Source organism: Zosterops lateralis (assembly GCF_965231275.1).
Source record: "Zosterops lateralis genome assembly, chromosome: 22".
In the NCBI taxonomy this organism is placed as follows: Eukaryota; Metazoa; Chordata; class Aves; order Passeriformes; family Zosteropidae; genus Zosterops; species Zosterops lateralis.
In genome coordinates this window covers 4,530,076-4,544,707 of record NC_139782.1, presented here as the reverse complement: position 1 = coordinate 4,544,707, position 14,632 = coordinate 4,530,076, and the positions used below count along the sequence as shown (strand labels likewise).

General features: G+C 51.1%; 1 protein-coding gene across 1 annotated transcript in view; it reads right to left on the bottom strand.

Moving 5' to 3' along the window:
- Positions 1–11,782, bottom strand: part of MEGF6 (multiple EGF like domains 6) — a gene marked incomplete at its 5' end in the record, with an annotated part of 81,355 nt that extends 69,573 nt beyond the window's left edge. The window contains 3 exons of the mRNA XM_083876986.1: positions 6,431–6,540; positions 10,247–10,378; positions 11,697–11,782. Of these exons, the coding sequence (XP_083733112.1) occupies positions 6,431–6,540; positions 10,247–10,378; positions 11,697–11,782 (328 nt within the window). The remainder of the gene's footprint in view (positions 1–6,430; positions 6,541–10,246; positions 10,379–11,696) is intronic.
- Between the last annotated feature and the right edge of the window lie 2,850 nt (positions 11,783–14,632).

Here is a 14,632-nt window from a genome sequence, read left to right as displayed (position 1 = left end):
CCCAAGAAGAGAAGATTATTTATAACACAAAGGTAGCATTGAAGCCCAAACACACTCATCTCCTCGAACTAATGAACCCGTGATGAAATGCTGCTTCACAAAGCCAGTTATCTTCTCATCTAACACTTTAGTCGCTTTCCTTGGCCAGGTATCCCTGGGGACAGCAGTGATCCTGTATCAATCCCATGCTGGCAGGGCACTGAGACTTGGGAAGCTCTTTGCCAAGCATCCTGCTCAGCCCAGCCGTGACGCCTGTGGATTGCAAATACTTCCCTGCACAGCGAGGCAGGAACAACTTCCCGTCCCCAGGTGTGTGCCAAGGTGTTCTAGGGCTGCAGCCTCCAGGTTTTCCCAGCTCTGATCATGCAAGAGGGACTGTCTTTTATTTTAGTCCTTTCCTTCAGGCCTCAGCACTGTAAGAGAGAATGGGTTGCCTGGCCAAATTACACAGTGGTTTGGTTTTTCCTGAATCTTTCACCTTAAACACCTAAAACCCCACAATTTTCATGAGGGTCCCATCAGAGCCAAGGCTGGCTCCAGGGAGGCCAGCTCACCAGCAGCACTCAGCTCTCAGAGCAGCCCAGCGAGACCCAAAGCACAACAATGGAAAATATTAGAAGCAATTTCAGCGACACAAATCAGGGGTTAGAAGACAGGGGTGTTATTCTTGGCAGTGCCCCAGATTTCCTGAATGAGCCGGACAATTCCCTGCTCTGTGCTGCAGGCTGGCACATACCGAGTGGAAATCATAATAACCTACTTCCCAGCCCGGGGGCTGGTGGGGGCTGCGGGTCTCCCCCTCTGTGCCCTCCAGGCCTCCTGCAAACGAGCTCCTAATTCAGAGCGACAGAGTTTAATGCGATGAAATTTGGGAAAAGGGTAATGACACTGTTCAGGCAAACGGGAGAGAATGAATAAATTATGGGAAGCATCACCGCCTTCTGCTCAGAGGCCAGGCTGTGTCCTTTGTGAGGGTTCAGCCAGGCGGGATCCTCGGGAAGTCGGGGATATGAGACTGATTTAGGAGGAAGAGCCATGAAGAAAAGCAACGTTTGGGCTCCCTGAGGTACAGCCCGGGGAGCCCACGATGGACCTTTAACCAGCACTGAGCTCCACCGCAGGCAAGAGGTTCAGGAGTTCACTCACAGCCTTTCAGCTGACTAAACAATGAGCCTGCAGCAGCCAGGAGGTGATGGACAAAGCAAAGCCGCCTCTCAGGGAAATTAAACTGTCAGCCGGACACATTTCCTGCCGAGGCTTCCAACCTGGATCACAAGCCTGAGCTGCCTGCCCTGTGATGGTGCACAAGGTCAAACTCTGGGGCTGTGCTGGGCCCCAGGGCTGTACCATTCTCCAGGACAGAGCTGGGCTTCTGGGCTGTGCCAGGCTCCAGGATTGTGTTGTGTAGGAGCATCCGTGGATGGCAGGGAGAAGGAACTCTGCAGACCTGAGATATTCTAGAAACACGTGGGTTTATTGCAAAGGTTGTGGGTAAAAGGGCTTTGCCTTCAGCCACCAGCCTGGGCTGGAGGGAACCCCAAAGAGAGAGAGAGAGAGAGAGAGAGAGAGGGGTATGAGATAAGGGAGGTAAAGGAGCTAAGAGGGGTAAGAGGCGTAAGAGCAAGAGAGCGAGGACCTCATTACAATACATTCTATCTCCTTTTGTGTTGAATATTCTAATTTACAGTGACCAACCGGTGCAAGATACAAAGATACAAGCCTATGAGAACTGCTATATCACCATATCATCCTATATTCTAAACTACTTTTCTTACCTGCTTTTTCCCTGATGTCTTGGCAGGGTGGAGAGGGGCTACATTCTTGGGTCCTTTTGTTTTCTGTCCTTCAACCTATATCCAGCTAATCACCATCTTCCTGCCTGCCATGATCACATCTCAAAGCTGTCCTTCATTTCTATTTCACTCACAGGTTTTACATCTCCAGTATTTCTTGCCAGGCAATCCTATTCGCAACCCCTTCCTGTCTCATCTTTCCCAACAGTGTTGGGCTCCAGGATTGTGCTAGTCATCAGAGCCTTGTGCCAGGCTCCAGGGCTGTGCCAGGCTCCAGGGCTGTGCTGAACTCCAGGATTGTGCCAGGCTCCAGGGCTTTTCCAGCTTTGAGGACCATGCCAGGTTCCAGGGCCATGCCAGGCTCCATGGTTGTGCCAATGAAGCCAGGACAGAAGGGTGCACTCCTTCCCTGCTCGCAGGGTGGTGAAAACTCAGTGGAGTTGGCAGAAAGAAACCCAGTTCAGCGTGGGGTAACTCACTCTGGAGCCTTTTAACAGGCCATTTGTGACTAAGTTTTTTATTTTAATGGGCCAGTTACAATTCAGTTGCTTTCTGCTCAGCACTAGGGATGATCCCATGGGTTTTCATTGTGTCTCAGACTCTGATGGTTCCTCAAATGAGCATTAATTCTCCTTCTTACCTAGGGCCAGGCTTTATCTCCACCTGAGCTGAAAATCAGAAGACAGCGGGACCTCACCTGGATAAAAACTTGAGTTCAGGACAACTTTGACCAGGTTTAGACCAGCAGCTCAGGCAGAGCTTCTCCAGACCACATCACAACAGTGACAGTGTCACTCACACTAAATCTAGTCATGGTCTCCTCTTTAGCCTCTTTACAGCTCTCCTTGGTGCCTTTCTGCCCCACCAAGTCCCTTCTGAAGGTGGCAGGGGCTGGCCCAAGAGCACAGACAGGCTGTGGGTGGCTGAGCTCCAGCTCCTCCACGCACATCAAGAGTTACAGACTCAGAGGGAATCAGCTTTTCAACATCTCCAGCTGAAAGTGGAGATCACAGAGATTACCAGACATGCAGGCCCCTCACCTAATCACCCAGGGCTTTACCTGTGTGATTGAAGCCAGGTGGAATTTAAGTAGCATCTCAGAGGCCACTTGAAACCAGGCAGCTCAGTCTGAGAGTTAAACTATCAGAGATCAGGTAGGGAAAGAATCTGATGCCATCCTAAAAATGCAAAGGGTGCCTTGACTTCTGACCTTTCTACTTCCCAAAGAGATGAACAGTCCAGGACAGAGGGCAATGGAAGGCAACAAATCCTCACCCTCTGCTACCAGCAGAAGAGAAGGGACAAAAGGCAGAACCCTGCAGGGTCAGGGCTCCCTGCCTTCACCTCTGACAGCCCTGGGGGTGGCAGGAGCAAGGCCAGCTGTCATCATTTCAGAGGGCACACGAGGAGAGGAACAAATCCAAATATTCTGTGAGACCAACAAGATCTCTGTTTCTATGAATTTTTCCATCTCTTTCTGAGTTATTTGCTCCTAGCAGAGCCCACACCCTCCAGTACTGTCCCCACAGCCCTGTAGTGGGGACATTTCTTCCCCTGTAAGGGCTCAGAGACACAAATCTGCATGTGAGGAAGGGGAGGACACCCCAGTTTTGCTACAGACAGCCTCCAACCTGTGCTAACAGTGAGCAGTGCATTGGCTGCAACAAGGCAAAATCCTCTTCCAGGCACCAGGACAGCTCTGGGAGCCCAAAAATCTCTCCTGGCCTGGGAGAGGGTGCTGGGATCCCATCTCATAACGGGATCACATCAATGCCAGACAGTGTCATCATGTTCAGACAAGAAGGTGCAGAGGGCATTGGCTGGTTACACACAAGCCTGTAGTGCTGAAAAATTCCCTTCACGTGGGTTGGGTTTTTTTATTTTCAAGGAGAAATGATGACCAGCAAATAAAGAGAACTCTGCAGTGAGGAGATGCCAGTCCCCAAGGGAAAGCAAGACATCCTCACTGGAGAGATTCCACTGCACAGCAGCCCTAATTAAACTGTCAGCAGAGATGCCCTTTCCCTGCCCAGTTCTCCTGGAACACGATCAGTGATCTCTGGAGGGAGATAGGAAGGGCCACAAATCCTGCTGACATGTTCTGGCACAGCTCTGTGGCATTCAGCAGAGCCACAACAGCAAACACAGGCTGACCCCAGAGTGCTACACACCAGCCAGAGGAACCTCCAACATCCATAAATAATGGCCTGGCTGTGTGCCCCTGCCCCAGCACCTCACTGATGGCCACTGACAATTCCCTACCAGATCTTCCTACAGCTCCTCTGCTCCAGAAGGACACACTGGTGCTGAGGCCAAAGCCACCAGCAGGAAAAGCCATCACAGCCCTGCAAACCAACACCCAAGAGCTGCTCAGGGTGAAAGTTTAGTTACACAGAGCCCAGACACGTTCCCCAGGACAGGGCAGAGATCAGGACAGACACCCTGGCCTGGGGCAGCTGCAGGGGCCAGGCAGAGCTGTTTTGGGTTGGAGAAAATATTTTCCCACCCATCTGCCCGTGGGATGCTCCTCCAGCTGCTGCCCGTGGGGGTCTGCAAACAGGGAGCACAATTCCCACTGCCCACCCCAGCCCTAACCTGGTGGCTGCTCTCCTGCTGCTCTCAGGGGCTCAGAAGATGATTCAGAGAACAATGTTATTTTCTTTTCTGCCCCTGGAAGTGCCCCTGCCTCTGCTGAGGGCCAGCAGAGATCAGCTCCCTATTGGGCCTGCTGCAGTTGAGGTACATAAATACCTATTTTTCTGTCCCAGAAACGAGGCTGCAGCACGTCCTGGGTGTGAACCCAGTGGCATCTAATTGGGTTTGAAGGGCTGAATGGGGACAGAGCTCACCATCTCCAGGTCATGATCCACCTCAACCTCCCCAGCAGCTCAGCAGCAATTCCTGCAGGAGTTTTTGGGCTTGTGTCACTCTGCTTTTGGCACTGGCTGTCCCTTTCTTTTTCACTCCAGCCCAACTCTGCAGTGAGCAGCCCCTGAGGACCATTCCCAGCCTCGGTGATGAGAAGGATGAGTTCAGAGCATGCCCTGAGCAGCTCTACTTCCTTTTCTCTGCTTCCTTCCTGCATGGAATTACTCATTTCCTTGGCAGGAAAAATCATTACAGAAGGTGCTTTTCTGAGTTCAGCTGAGGTTATTATCTGCTCACTGACAGGGGTTACGAGGCACCCCTGGAGCTTCCTCCCCCAGTGGGTTGTCCTCCTGTACCACAGCTTGGAATAGGAGGAATAAAGACTGGTTGTTTGACACACCTTTTTATGCCTTTTTTTTAAAAAACAACTTTGCTACAAGCATCAAAGCCCAGGGAAGGCACAGACAGCCTCTTCACAGAACAAAAGGCAAGCAGCTGTGAGAGGAATCTTCCTGTCCTGGAGATCAATCCCAACCCTGACTGCCTCCACAGCAGAGCTGGCTCTGATTCCCCTGATGGCAAGGCAGGGCAGATCCCAAAATTCTCTGCTGGTTCTCCTGCCTATCACTTAAATCCAAAGCTGCTTTTCTGCAGGGAAGGTGGAGAGCAGCTCCAAGGTCTAAATCAGAAAAGAATCAGGCACCGAGGCAGGGAATTGATCCCACAGCACAAGGAGCATGTGGGGCTCTGCACAAGATGACATTTGGTCCTACACATAAGTTTGGTTCCATTCAAGAAGCTTTTCCTTGCTCTCACCACCTCAGAAGCAGTTTCCAGTTAAATGTTTCCCCAGCTGGACATGGCTGCAGGGTTTAGGGGAAGGAGTGACACAGCAGCTGCCTCCTGTGTCAGGCAGAGAATCTGGAGGGGAATGTGGGGCCCACAGGGATAAAGCTGCCTCTGTCTTCTGCAACAACAGCATAAAATCATCTTATAGGCTGATATTTGCACATCCCCATCATGTGCAAACCTGAATACATCTCGCAGCTTCCCCCACAGCTGGGGAGGACACGCTTCCATGCCTGTCTGGCAGGGAATTGCACTGGAAGAGAGCAGGAATCCAGCCACGGAATCCCAAAACCTCAAGTTTCTGGGTCTCCACTCCAGGCCTGAGCAGTGCCACCCCTTCCCCTGTGGCTGTGTGTCCCCTCCTCCAGGCTGGCACTGCAGAATCACCACCCTGAGCCCAGTTCACCCTCTGGATATGGGAGGGAGCAGGCAAAGGGTGGATGTGGAAATCCCAAACCTCTCACAGGGGCAGCTCAAACTCAGCCAAACAACTAAAATAACAAACCCAGCCCCTGACAAACCTTCTCAAAGGACCTTCCAGAGCTTTTGCCAGTGGTGCCATTGGAAACATCAATTTGGCCTTGATTTTAAACATTTAGTAGCATTTGGCAAGTGGATGAATGGCTGGGACCCTGAATGTAGAAATTCTCCAGAAATGGAAAGCACTGCACAGTGCTTCCCAGGAAGCCAGAGCAGCATCCTTCTGATGCAAGGAAATAATAATAATAATAATAATAATAATAATAATAATAATAATAGTACCACCAGGAAAAGAAAACCAAACTAAAAAACCTCATGACAGTTATTTTTTAAGCATATTTTAAAGCACATTTAAAGACATTTTTAGAGCATTTTTTGTAGGCACAGGACTTGAAATGAGCCAAAACCAAGGAAGTGGAACTGAGCAGAGCAACACTTACTGTGCAGGCAGCCAGCATCCCCTGCGAGCTGGGACCATCCTGGGCAGCACCTGTACGTGGTCTGGGACCTCACCTGGTACACCTGCCTGTAGCCTGTGTAATACACAACCCTGAAACACAAAAACCCAGCCAAAGTCAGCTCCTGCAGGACAGGGAAACCAGGAAGGACAGAATTTGTAGCCATGGGTGCAAATAAAATGAGAAATTGAGTTTGCAAATGTGCTGCTATTATTTTCCACACAGCCTGGCAGTGATCACTGATGCTAAGAAAATACTCCTAATTTACTCTAATTAGGAACACAAGAGACAACACCCAGGTCTTTATAACTCCCCAGATTATTTTTTTCTCTTTTTCTAGATTATTTACAACTCTGAGCTCCTCCCTTACACTACTTGATCACAAAGGAAATGTAACTTTTAAGAACAGATATTTCTGCTTTAGTGAGCAGGAGCAGGTGGCTCTAAGGGGCTGGATGAGCTAAAAAATCAACATAATCCTGATGGCAACACCAAACTACACCAAGAGTTGTGTTGGACACAGCAAGGCTCCACAGCTTGGCAGGGAACACTGAGGGTCCCTTTAACCACTCCCAGTAGTTCCCTCCAGGGTGAGAGCTGGGGGAGCAAAGCAGGGACTGATCTGAAGCGTAAATAAATAAAAGCGACACATTTTTTTCCCCGGAAATTTGGTGTTGTGTGTTTGTGAGAATTGAAACACAGATAATACTTCTGAAGCCGAGTTTTAAAAAGCTCCATTGGCAGAACATGAAACTGCTCCACCAAAAGCAAATCAGGCAAACAACAACAAATATTTGGCACAGCAGATGTGTTGTGCATGTCCACTGAAAATGTTTATCCTAACTCAGTCGACTTGTTTGATTTTGTCTGAATGTCCCTACAAAGAAAAACCTCAAATAACAGTGAACCGTTAATCCCTGGGAAGGAAACCTTCGGTGATTCCTGCGTGCCAACCAGCACATGGAAGCACAGCTGAGATAAATAAAAGAAGATACCTTTTTTTTAGGGTTTTTTTTTTGGTTTTGTATGAGCTGTTAACAAATTATGAAGGAAATTGTTGTGTTCCAGAAGCAGCTGAGAAAGCAATTCACAGGCTCCAGCCCACCGGGATCCTCCTGGTACCAGGAGCTCTCTCCAGCCCAGCCCAGCCCAGCAGGAAGGAGAAGGGGAGATGGTGGATGCAGGGTGGTGTGAACATGACAGAGAGGCTCAGGGATGGGGAGGAAAAGCTGGAAATAGCGATGTAGGACAATCTCAGGGCTCCTTGTGCCCCAGCAGGGCCCTGAGCAGCCCCAGTCCCATCCTCCTGGGCAGCTCTGTCAGACACTCCAGATCCTTCAGCTGCTCCAGGCAGCTCCCAAGGACAGGCAAATATTGTGACAGCCTCAGTGCCTTTGGGTATCTGGATGCTGCAGATGAAAAAGAGCCACACAGGAGATACTTTATCTTCAGTGTTTCTCTTTTCTTTTGTGTTTTAAGGAGTCCCTGGCATAGAAAATGGGGAATGAGCCAGAACTAATGGAACTCAGGGAATCCTGCTGTGTCCTACTGCTGGAAAATCCCCTTCCAGCCCCTCTGGGATAGCACTGTGATTCCTTCAAGCCTGGTTATGGAGGGCTGAGCAAAGCTACCTGCTGTCATTACTGGCTGAGAGGCTGCACAAACCCATCCCTTCACCAGGAACACGGAGCAGCGCAGCCTGAGGATGCTCCAGCTGAGCAGATGCTGCTTCTTCCAATCACCTCCAGGAACTCAAAGGCACTAAGGCCAATCTCAGACCAGATCCTGGAGCTGTGAATACACTTCCTGAGCCCCACACTGCCAGAGCCAGGTCCAACTGGAGCAGCTCCAGGTCCCTGTGAGCGCTGACACTGCACGCTCCACTGCCTCGGCTGCCGGGCACAAGGGAACTTGGCAGGACAGCTCCCAGCTCTTGGAAAAGCCTCCTGCAATGGGAACTCCCAGAAGGTTAGAGAGAGGGGATCTGGGACAAAACCTTGCCCAAGGAATGTTCTGCTGATAGTCCTCTCCCTGTCTGGATTTCACAACTCCTGGGGTGAAATCCCTCAGTGGCTTCCCCTCCGTGCTTCCATCAGGAACAGTTTTAGCACTGGGTTGTTCTGATTTTTGTAACAAGAAGAACAGAAAGTTATTTCATTTCAGTCTCTTGATTTGTGATGTCAAACCCATCCTTTAAGGAGCTGAAGGGACTGCTGGGGCTGAAGAGCTCCCAGCCTTTGAAGTGGAAGCAGACCGAGCACCCATCCTTTCAAAGCCTTCCCTGAAAACACAGCCAAGAGTCAGACTCTGTTTGCTCCTTTGTTACCAGGACACGGATCTCATCACCAGGGTAATTACCAGCAATTACAGGTTAGGAGGAATTCCTAAAGTCAAGACTTAAAAGCTGTCTTGAGTCCAAGATGTTTCTTTGAAACGACAACTATCATTTTTATTCTGCAAAGGCTTGTAACTCCCTAATGAGGCCGGAAAAGCAGGTGGAGGATGGAAACAGCTTGGGCATGTTGTAGTTTGGCTACTGGGTAGGTAAGGAAAGTTCATTTTTTGTGCTGTAACACATGTTCAGAGCCCTCCTTCCCCAAAGCCACTGCCCAGGCTCCCATCTCTGGCCAGCTGGGAACTCAAGGGATGCTGTGATCAGGTGAACAAGAACTCAGGGTATGTTCCAACTCTGTGCTCACCTGTGCAAGCCCTGCTCAAGCTGTTCTGATGTGGGGGTGAGCATGGTCCAGCTCATAGAGTGAAAGGAAGGTGGTGACCCTGCAGCAAATCCTGCTGACCACCACCCCAGCAATCCCTGCCCTCACAGGTGGTCCTGCACCACCCTATCCCCTGCACCACCCCATCCCCTGCCCCACAGCCACATTTACTGATTTTTTAGCCAATAACCCTCACCTGGCCCCAGCTCCAGCTCTGCCAGACAAGAGGCACTGAGGGGCTTCGAGGAGGAAACACCCAAAGATACAGGAATAGTGCATGTGATGAGAATAAGTCATTCCATTAATGGCTGGATCATGGGAAACAGATGTCATACATTGTCTGAAGATGGGAAACAGCCCACCATGAGGACAAAGCTTCTTCACATAGAAAACAATGGACCGACCTTCTCTTTGGGAATTCCTTCCCAGCTTAAAAACTCTGAGCATCACAGAAATGCCAGGTTGAACCAGAAGCCCCTCCAGCAAAATGCCCAAAGCTCTTGTGGTCTCCTGTTTTTAACCAAGAAAAGATATCCTGTGATGTAGCTCTACTCCTTACTGAAAGTTTGTGGTGTCAGGGCCACATCTCTGCTCATGAGACTGTTCATAACAACCTGTAAAAGAACTGCTCTGACCCCTAATCATGAAATCATGGAATCATAGAACCACAGAGCCACAGAATCACAGAACAGTTTGTGTTGGAAGGGGCCTTAAAGATCATCTAGTTTCAACCTCCTGCCACAGGCAGGGACCCCTCCCACTAGCCAGGTAAATGCCAGGCACCAAGAGTTTCCTCCAAGGTGTTTCCTCTTCTTTTCCTTGAGACCTGTGGGACATCCAGGTGAGCCCCATCCACACTGTCTCACCACTGAGACTCCTTGGAGGGCACCAAGGCATTCCCCTGACTATACAGAACACAGCCAGGGGAGCAGGATGGGTGCACAGCTGGCTGTCCCCACCCCTCCACAGCTGTGCAGCCGCTGCTGGTGAACACCAAACTCACTCCCCTGCTGCTGCTGAAGAGTGAGAGTCATTTTTCTTCCTACAAGGAGCAGCCCAAGGTGGAGGGAAGAGCACCTACCTGCGCTCGTAGCCCGTGCACCACCGGCCCCCGCAGTCCTGTTTCCACACCTTGACAGCGCGGGTCAGCGCCTGCACACACGGCTGCCGCAGCCCCACGACCCCCAGCTCCTGCTCTGCACACACATTGGGCCTGGGACACAGAAATACAGGCATGTCAGGGATGCAGAAGGACCAGAGGGATGCAGGGGGACCAGAGGGATGCAGGGGACCTAGAGGGACCCAGAGGGATCCAGGGGGATACAGGGAGTCCCAGCTGAGAGGGGTGCAGAGGTCCCACTGCCTGAATTTCCTGCTGACAGAGGAGGAAGGGCTTGGGCAACCCCCCCTGCATCCACCTCCTCTCAATGAGTTCAGTCACTGCAGGGAAAAGAAACGGTGCCAGGCCGAGCAGCCACAGGGGTGGTTTCTTGCTCATTCAGAGCTAAGGGCTGCAAGGCTAATTCCAATAAATCAAAGAAATGTACTTTGTTTCTTCTCTAATCCCAACTCCTTCTCCAAGCACAAATCAGTGGGTTTAACTAAGGATGAAGAGGGAGACATTTGTCTCTGACTTCATGAGCCACTTGGTATTTGGAGCTGCTCCTGCTGCTTCCAAGGGGACCCAGAGTTTTCACAGACATACTTTCTATAAAAGAAGTGAAAGTAACTAATTTGGACGTGGTGAAGCTTAGAGGTCGCAGCTGGCATCCGACTGCTCCAGGCCACTCAATTCCAACCCCGGAGTGCTGGCACAGGGCTCTGCTCCAGGGCCTCATCCAAGAAGTCCTGAAAGTAACTGTCAGGGCAGGAGCACAAAAAAACCCTGACATGGGGAGAAAAAGCTGCTTCTTCCAAAACCTTTATCTGCTAAAGGACACCCTTTTTTTCTGAAGAATCAAACCCCTCAGGGAGGGCGGCTTGGAGTCTGCACCCCACACCACACCGGCTCCACGGACAAAGGGAATTACAGTGATCCCCTGGCTCTGAGAGACCATCTTCTGGCAGGAGGCCAAATTTGCAAGGAAGTCTTCCAGAGCAGCCAAATGATTAACACCAAACTGTAACTGTAAAATGTAATTAAAAAGAGCAGCCTACGTGCTGCTGGAGTAACAGGAGCAGGCGGGGAGGAACGTGGAGTAAGAAAGATTCGTGAAGTGAAATAAAAGCAGCAGGTCTTGGAAGAAAAGGCAAAGTATTCACACAGGAATTCTTTCTTGTTGTACACTGACAACAGTTACAGTTAAACCCAGGAGTTCCTTCCTACAAAAAAAGACTATCCAGGTTTTCAATTTTCTATTCCCCTTTCTGCACATCTCGTAGTAAATAAAGAAACCCCCAACAGCTTCCTCCCTACTACCCCTTCACTCTCTGCTCCTCGCTTCACCCTTGATTTGAAAACATTGCATTTGGCTCCTGCTTTTCCATTCCCTGCCCGACAAACCCCTCCAGAACTCTTTCCTCCTACTCACATGTGGGGCTGCAGTTTGCTCCCAGCTGCCAGCGGAGACATTCGCAGCGCCACGATGAGTGACAGTGCCACGGCAGGAAACTCCATCACAGCTGCTCCTCTCCCTCCAGGTGCTTCCAGAGGTTATCCTGGGAATCCCACAGCCTCCTCCACCGGTTCCTCCTCTTCCCCACAGGCTCCTGCTGCTCCCAGCTTGTCGGTGTCTCTCCTTGCAAAGGACAAAGCTATCAGAGTACAGGGGAGTCCTTGCAGGGGGCGAGAGGATTTATCATTCCTGGATGCTTCCTCCCTCTCAGGTTCCGCTCAGTGAGTTTCTTCACTCCATCACAGAGCAGGCTGCAGCTGGGTTTTTCTCCCAAACCAAACCTGGCTTCTCATGCTCGTTTGCTCGCAGTGAAATGCACTGAAGTGACTTTTCCTTCTGGGATTTGCTTCCTGACAAAGCTCGAGGAGCTGGGGGCTCACAAGACCTGTGTTGTGCCCAGCAGAGCAGGCCCATGTGGGCTGAGCTGCTGCGGAGCTGAGATCCCCTTCCCAAGGCACTTTGAAATCCAGCCCTTGGCAAGGGGAAGGAAAAAGGAGGAGTGCTCTTCTGGCAGGAGAATCTCACCTCCCAGGGGCTTTTCCTGAAGCAGGCAGGGTGATCCTTCACTCCATCCACAGAGGTGCAGGCATCCTCCTGCTGCAGCTCCTCATCTTCCTCTGCAGCCAGGAGCGAGGAACTCCTGCACGCCCACACAGCAGAGCAGCTTCCCTGCGGTTCAGGGGAGTAACAAAACTTCCCCCTGCCTTTCCCAGGTCCAGCTCCTTTCCCTCACATGCTCTCTTGCCTCTTTCCTCGCTGTCAGTCAGAAATCCCTCCCACGAGCTGTGCCCAGCCCCAGCAGAGGAGGGGGAGGCCCTGCTCGCAGGGATGGAGCAGCGGTGCTTCGGGGCTGTTTCTCCACAGGCAGCTCTTCTGCACTACCCAAGGCCAGCTGCGGGCAAACCACCCCAAATCCCTTCCCCAGAAGCTCGAAAAACATCCCACAGAGATTCCATCTTCCCCAAGCACTCCAACAGATAACAAAATTGATCACTTTCCAAAGACATTCTGCTGGCAGGGACACCACCAACTGCACACAGCAGCCAGCACAGTGGGATGGGGAGGAGGAGAGAAGAGCAGAGCAGAGCAGGGATGCTGCACTAAACATCTTAAGCTCCTGCCAGCAAACCCTCCCCAAGGGCCAGGAGGAGTCAGAGCAGCAGCCAGGCATCTCTGAGCTGCCCCAGGACACTCCAGAGCTCACTTGGCCTGGAGCAGGTGCTGATTTCTATCAGAGAAACAGGATAAGAGGGTTTGGAGGAAGGCTGGGATGGCTTCATGGATATATTTTGTGGCTGAAGGACAACCATTAATCAAGACTAAAATCCCCAAGGGCCATGCCCAAAAGCTGCTGGCTCTTGGGAAAAACTGAAGCAGCTGCTCCTTACACCAGAACTCTCCCAAGGTCACAGCAGTGCCATAAATCCTCAAGTAAGAGAAAAGAGCAGGTGAGAGGGGTTAACTCTTCCACTTGGCAGTAAAATACCAGCCAAGCCTAACGGATGGGAAGAAAACATCCTTCATTCTTCCTTGAGAAGAAAGGCAGCTACATAAAGGTGCTTTATAACAACAGAGAGAGCTCCAGGATACAATAAATCCAGGCCTCTCTTTTTCTATCTGGGATTAAAAAGTTAGGAGTTTCTTACAGTAGGAAACATGCTGCCCCCAGTTAGACTTCCAGGGATTCCTCCCAGGGGCAGAGCCGGGAGTTGGGCTCCCTCTCCAGGACACGGCTCGAGGCCAAGGATGGGGATTGATCGGTCCAGCCACAGCTCCCACACTGAGGTGACAATCCTGGCTGTCACACAGGTGGGACACAACTCACTGCAGGGTCCTGGCTGGCCTGGCATGGCCACTCTCCCAGCCACAGCCACCCTGGCCAGGCTGCCTGCAGGGAGAAAGGGAAGGTCCAATGGGAAAAGCTGCACTTTGAGAAGTGACCCAGCACAAAGTCAGCTCTGCAGTCCTTTTAAAGTCCCTTTAAAGCCAGCAGTGAGGTTTCCCACCTAAAGAGGCCCGTGTGAGCCAGGGCTGTGGAGAGCACAGCGGGGGATTCATGGGACACATGTGAAAGACAGATATCTGAAACCCTACCCTGTCTGTGAAGTCAATTTAGCATGTTTTCAATTTTATATTATTTCTCAGCACAGCCGCCCGCCGAGGATGTCATCCTCTGGCTCCGGGTAAAACAGCCCTGAAAGTGGTCCAAGATATGATACAGTTTCATAAATACTGATGATAATATCTGCAGTCATGCCAGAGACCACAGAAACTGAAACATTAACGTGCCATTCATTCCCCAGCATTATTTAATCTTCGCTATCAAGCGTGCTGGATGTGATATGGGCGCCAGGGCTCTCCATGCACAATCCTGTCCCTATCCCACACTGCTCTGGTGTCTTTCTGAGCTCTGTCCTGATGATATTGAAGGATCTTGCACATCTGACCCAGATCTGCTTCACGGCAGCTCTGCCTGGCCTCTGTAGACCTACAAATCTTGTTTCTTTGTGGGTATATGAGAGTCTTGCCCAGACCACCTGGGCAGAGCAGAGCAGAGCATCATTTTGGCTGAGCTCAGGGCCTCCCACTGTACATTGTGTGTGATGTGTGTGTGGGTTCTTGTCTCAGCCCTGAAAATGCACAGCAGAGCTAGGACAGGCCTCATACACCTCTGGGTGTGCAATTGTGGTGGCACCTGGGACCTCACACAGCCCCAGGTGTGTGACAGCAACAGCACCTGGTACCTGACACAGCTCTGGGCAGGGGACAGTGACAGCACCCACCGTCTGCTACAGCCCCAGGTTTGTGATGGTGACAGTGGCAGTCCCAGTGTGTGACAGTGATGGCATCTG